Below are 6,766 nucleotides of genomic sequence, written 5' to 3'. Positions count from 1 at the left end.
GCATAATAAAAGAAGTGAAAAAATTTGGACTCCTAGGGAAAAAGGATTTGCCTTAGGCCGTTTAATATATGCAAATCCTTCTGAAGGAGAAAGGTATTATTTACGACTTCTGCTCTCAAACATTCGAGGTCCCAAGTCTTTTGAAGACCTCAAGTCAATAAATGGCATAACATGTAGTTCGTTTAGAGAATCGGCTTACTTGCATGGATTGCTTGAAGCAGATAACTCTATTGAACAGTGTTTAGCGTATGCGGTCATGATATCGATGCCAACAAATAGCTTACGAAGATTATTTGCTACTTTACTCATTTACTGCCAGCCAATGAATCCAAGATTTCTATGGGATAAATTCTATACTTCATTGTGAGAAGATTATGCATATGCTTTTCCTTCACAACAAGATAAAGTAAATCGCAATTAACCCTTACAAATATTTGTCGATACTTGAATCAATGGGCAGGAGTTTTAGTTCTTTTGACTTTGGTGATCTGCAATTGGACAGTGTTTATTTAAGACATTCAAAAACAAAAGGAATTGAGGAAGAGCTTAATATTCCGATAAGTTCTGAAGACATAAATGCTGTCAACTTGCTAAATGAAGAACAACGTCTTGCCTATGATAAAATTTACAGAAAGGTTATAGAGAATGGAACTGGTTCTTTTTTCTTAGATGGACCTGGAGGTACAGGAAAAACCTTTTTGTACACAACACTGCTTGCAAATCTCAGAGCTAGAGGCCTTATTTGTCTTGCAGTTGCAAGTTCAGGTATTGCAGCGGCCAATCTTACAGGTGGTAGAACTTCAAATTCTCGATTCAAGATCCCTCTTGATATAGAAAATAACCAGAGTTCTCAAATCTCAAAACAGAGTTCGTTAGCATAACTCATTCGAGCATGTAGGTTAATCATTTGGGATGAAGCTCCCATGGCAAAACGACAGTCGATTGAATACTTTGAAAACACCTTGCGTGACGTTTGCTCAAATGGAGAATTGTTTGGCGGAAAAATAGTTGTATTTGGAGGAGACTTTCGACAGGTATTGCCTATTATACCAAAAAGTTCAGTACGAGAGGCAATCAATTCGAGCTTTGTTATGTCTCCGTTGTGGCCAAAACTTGAAAGGATTCATTTAACTGTTAATATGAGGGCTATGCGTGATCCTGCTTTTAGCGATTTTGTCCTAAGTGTTGGTGACGGCTCGCATCCTTATGAAAATGGGAAGGATATCAAATTACCAAAGTCGATTGTCATATCTGGAACACAAGAATCCGTACTAATTGAGTAGCTAATTGACGCAGTTTATCCAGATATAAACCAAATTAGCACCAATCCGTCTCTGACAACCAAAAGAGCAATACTAACTCCAAAAAATGATGATACACAGATGATAAATGCACTATTAGTTTCTCGACAACAAGGTCAAGCGTTTACGTACAGAAGTTTTGACGAAGCTACAGACATCGCAACTAAACAATATCCAACTGAATTTCTCAATACACTTCATCCTAATGGTCTTCCGCCGCATGAATTAGTCCTAAAGATAAATAGTCCCGTTATTTTATTGAGAAACTTAGATCCTACCTCAGGTCTTTGTAACGGTACACGGCTTATCTGCAAAGCTTTTGACAGAAATGTTATTGACGCAGAAATTGCTGTGGGACATCACAGAGGCAAAAGAGTCTTCATACTGAGAATTCCACTGTAGCCATCTCCGGCCGACAAATTTCCGTTTCATTTCAGAAGAAAACAATTTCCGATTAGATTAAGTTTCGCAATGACTATTAACAAGGCACAAGGACAAACGCTAAACAAAGTTGGCATATATTTGCCACGACCAGTCTTTTCACACGGTCAATTGTATGTAGCCTTGTCGAGAGCAAGACAGAGCTCTGATATAACAGTTGATATCCTTCCGCATAGTACTTTAAGTGACAGTTGGAGACGTACTAGAAATATTGTATGTTACGAAATAATAAATAATGCTAGATAAAGGTAGTTGTGTATGTAAACAATACTTTTTTTTCTTTGGTACATTAACGTTATTATACATAATTTGTTTAAATTATTATCTTATTCTTTTATTTTTTTAATGCATGTTATCTTTTTTTTTCAGTTATCATCTTATTGTTTTTTTTTTTTAAATACATATTATCTATTACCTTTTTCTATTCTGGATTATTAGATTATTTTTTTCTACACAACGTTTCTAATAAATATCAACAAAACACCAACTTTTTAGATACGAATTCTTATCGTTTACTTGTAGCTTTTAATTTCCACGAATAATAACATATTTTTTTCCTATAAATCATAGCAACTTTAATACAATAACTTAACCTTCTTCTCAAAAAAAAAATTACTAAGAAAAAGTAAAGATAATAAATTATTATTAATGCAAATTTATTTAGTAGAATTCATTTATGTACAAGATATTCATGCAGTTTCTTAGATTTAAGGTTCTCCTCTAATACTTGTGTTAAGAGTTTTAAAAAATAATTTTATTTGTTTTTAACAAATTTGATAATCTCCAACTCTGATATATTTGGTATATATTTGCAGATTATAATGGCTCTTCCAACAATACCACTTGCATCGGTAACAGATCGTAGTAGGAACTTCACTGTTGTCCTGACACTTGAATCCGTAAAGGCATCCAAATACTCCATCAATAAAGATAAAACGCTCCAGAATTTACTCTTTACTGATGATGAGGTATGAAAAAAATATATGAGTTGTAATTAGTTGTATGTTTTTATTTACAAATTGACTTTAGTAATTTTACTTGTGTAACAGGGAAAAGAAATGACAGCAACAATCTTTCACGAGGATATTACTTATTTTACAAATCTTCTGCATGAAGGCTATAGATATGAAATTCAGAACCCACTTGTGAGGTTCGTTCCTGACCAATACAGAGTCGGAACTCAAATATATAAGATGATTTTACAACAAGGTTTGCATATGATTGACCTTGGTCCGGCTGAATGTACAAAGACATATTGGGTATCAGTCAATTTTGTTAAAGAGAATCTAGAATGCAGAGATCGAATGGGTATATACCTTTACTACTACATATAGATTTATCTACCGTTTTCTATAATTTTTTAACAACTCGATTAAAAATTGGTTGTTTCCTCAATGCAGATTTACTTGCTATCGCCATTTTTGTTACATCGTTAAGAAACACTATAAGTGGACACGAAGCAAGAGATATAATAATCGTCGATCAGCAGTAAGTGTTTTCTTACATACATCCTTCACCACGTTAATTTTTTTATAGAAAATCATATATTTATTTAGATAAAACTATATTTGCAGAATGACGCCCGTTGTTGTCACAGCTTGGCAAACACTTGCTTTACAGCCTACTGAAAAAATTGCTAGAGAAATAAACTCCCTGCCTGTTATACAGATAACCCGTGTTAGGGCATCCAATTATAAAGGTATGTATACATATTATAAAATACTTTATTTCTTAAAAGTTATAATAACCAGTTTCGTTAATAGGAGGTTGCTGGAATACAACCCGTTTTTCAACTCTGACATTAGATAGTAACGCCTCAGCCGCAGAAGAACTACGCATTTGGTATGTTAATAATTTTTTTTATCGTTTTACTTGTTGTTTTATTCAAACACAATATAATTATTGTCTAAATGTAGGGCGACGGACAAGAAAGAAATTCTGCAAAATCTCAGTAGTAATTTTCGTACGAATGTTTTTGGAGAAAGCTCAAGTCAACAAACTGAAAACTTGAAAACACCAGTACCTATTAGCTCTCTGGCAAACCAAGAGGTCATCATTTGAATATATGTGTACAACTTTTACAATTGTCAACCTATATCCTTCACATATACTCCCTCCTATTCTATATATTCTTCCCTATTTCCTAAAACGGATTATTCAGGTTTTCTTCCCCTTTCTTATTTTGGAAACTTTTACTCTTATTTTATTCATTTCTCTTTCCTATCACCAAACCTTACCCAACACTTTTACTCATATTTTATTACTTTTCTTAAAGGTTTGGCCCCACCATTCCTTATTTAACTCATAATTATTCATCCCTCTCTTCAATCACCAAACCCCACCCAACTTTTTACTCTTATTTTATTACTCTCATTAATTCCCGTGCCTATAAACAAGGGGAAGAATACATAGAATTGGAGGGAGTATTAACTATCAATTTTTTTAAATCGTTTTTCAGGCAGACAAAATTATACTAATAGAAGGAAAAATAAAATCTATCACAAATCCTGATAATTTTGTGTACAATTCCTGCAATAAGTGTAGAAAATTTACAACAGTTGAAAGCGGCTCAAGCTTCAAATGCGTCTCCGGCCAAACAGATCATTATGGCATATCGCAGTCCACGTAAGTAATTCACATCATATATTTTTATTACAGTTAATCTACCTTTCGTTAAATAACATGTGTGCCATTGTCCATAATAATATTTAAACTAGATGTGATCTAAGAATAATTTTTACCGACGACACCGGAGATACACGCATCTCGCTGTTAGACTCCCTAGCTGAAAAAGTTCTAAAAAGAAACATCAATGAGCTTGCAGCTTTAACGACAGAGGTATTGTCAACTTCTTCTTTCAATATTATATTTTTTTATATTACGTTTTACTATTCAATATAACATAAGATTTTAAATTTATTATGTAAACATGTTAGGAACGAAGATCAGTTGTAGATGAAACTCTTACTAGAGTAAATGATCAGTCCTTCGTTATAGAGCTGCTTTCGTACATAAAAAAGGATCCAATTAGACAGATGCGCTTTAGCCCGCAACAGATTACAGAAGCAAATGCCTAGATCCAACCAAGAATACTTTGCAATAATAATTTGCTTAGTTAATACGTATCGCTTTTGTTTTTTTTATTCGTAAAATAAACAAACACAAGTGTACTTCATACTATGCCAGTAGTTTTTTTTTTTTAGTTATGTCTAAAATAAAATTTGTCCAGTAATAAATAGAAAACATTGCCTATGTAAATAAATAACACTTTTAGTGGCAACTTTTCTTTGTTGAAATTACGTTATGCTTATATCGTATTCGGTAGTATTGATTTTTATTTCACTGATTCCTTTAAAAAACAATTAGACATTAAAATCAATAAATTACAACTACAAAAGCGATTTTTTTTAGCAATGTATATATTTCTTAGAAGGATGGCCGGAACTTTGTTGTTTAGATCAAATAGTTGATTGAAACGTATTTAGATATCAACGTATACAGTTGTCAGAAGGATGTCCGCCTAAACGACACCTACGAATCAGATATATTTAATTGTTTAATATAGAACTTTGAAGTTTACGTCACATATTTAATTTCAAGGCACATAGTTAACTGAGACGTATTTACATATCCGTGTATATAGTGCTTAGCAGGATGCCGCCTAAACTACACCTGCAAATAAGATATATTTGATGATTTACTACAGAAATTTGAGATTTACTTCACATAGCTATCTGACACTTGTTTAGATATCAACGTATACAGTGATTAGAAGGACGCATGCCTAAACAACACCTGTAAATTAGAGATATTGTTGTCACCCCATTACAACCTTAAAAGCAATTTTAACAACTATAAATACATAGATTGGCAGAGATGTTGAAACATAATTTGCACTATTTCTTAGAAAAACGAAGCATAATGGGTACTTCTTCCTCACTTGTTAATTTTTTTTTATTATATTTTCATACTATAATACCTCTTCAATTTAAACTCAATGCTTAGTCATTTTTTTTTTCAGACGTACTTCATGAAGGCAGAGAATATAAAATCACCAATAGGACAATGTTACCAGCCGTTGCGCTCAGTTTACAGAAGGTGCTACCAATTTTAATAGTTTGATGTTACTAATTATGTTGCATTTCTTTTATCGTATATTAATTTTTAAATTATTTTTTATCAAAAAAATTAAAAAATATTTCAGGATGGTGTAACGGTGTGGATCAAGGGTCAAATAACACGCGTTATGAATCCGGACAGGTATGTATACTCTTCGTGCAATATATGCAAGAATGAAACAAAAGTTTCAGTTGGCAAGAAATTCTCCTGTTTTCAAACGGAAACTCCACATATAGGAACATCCGTGTGCAGGTTAGTTATTACTAGAATTTAATTTCTCATGTCTACACTATTCTATTTTACGAATAGATTTAATTCATAATTGGTTGACTATGTTGTCCTTCTACTTACAATTTATATACAGGTGTAACCTGGAAATCCGCTTTGATGATGAAAGTTCTGCTATCAAACTCACTCTTTCTCATGAACAAACCGAAAAGGTCTTAAAACGAACAGCAATCCAGATTTCCTGTCTTTCACAAGAGGTTTATTTATTTCTTTCTTTTTTGAAAAAAAAAGAGAAAATAAATAAAATAAATTCTTCACCATTTTTTTGTGATTATAAACTCTGTATTTTCTATTTTTTTACGCAGGAACAACTTTCGTTTATAAGGAATTTTGCTGATAGTATATGTGCTCGACTGTTTATCATTAAGTTATTGACAATACAGTTTGGAGATTCGAAGAAACAAATCAAATTTAATGTCCAACATGTAGAAGAGATAGCAGAATAGAAGATATTACTACTACATGTTATGTTGTAATAATGTACATATTTGTATATAGTCATCGATAGAATAAAGGTTTGATTAGCAACTCATCCACTGTATGTACCATGTGTGTTGTATTTTATTTTGTCTTCAGGTTTGTGTTGTGTCTTGGTTTGTACTTCGCTTGATTACCTT

General features: G+C 32.5%; 1 protein-coding gene across 1 annotated transcript; it reads left to right on the top strand.

Annotated features, from left to right (window-relative positions):
• The first annotated feature begins 452 nt into the window (after positions 1-452).
• On the top strand, positions 453-881 carry LOC141602302 (uncharacterized). Its single transcript, XM_074422604.1, has one exon. It carries the CDS (start codon positions 453-455, stop codon positions 879-881), a length of 429 nt encoding a protein of 142 aa, XP_074278705.1.
• Positions 882-6,766: the final 5,885 nt, after the last annotated feature.

The sequence above is a fragment of the Silene latifolia genome, chromosome 9, assembly GCF_048544455.1.
Source record: "Silene latifolia isolate original U9 population chromosome 9, ASM4854445v1, whole genome shotgun sequence".
Lineage (NCBI taxonomy): Eukaryota > Viridiplantae > Streptophyta > Magnoliopsida > Caryophyllales > Caryophyllaceae > Silene > Silene latifolia.
Note: the sequence above shows the minus strand (reverse complement) of the source record. Positions and strands in the feature narration are given on the sequence as shown.

Excerpts from the sequence above, each read along its gene's own strand:
- LOC141602302 (XM_074422604.1), top strand. The coding sequence starts at position 453 with ATGGGCAGGAGTTTTAGTTCTTTTGACTTTGGTGATCTGCAATTGGAC.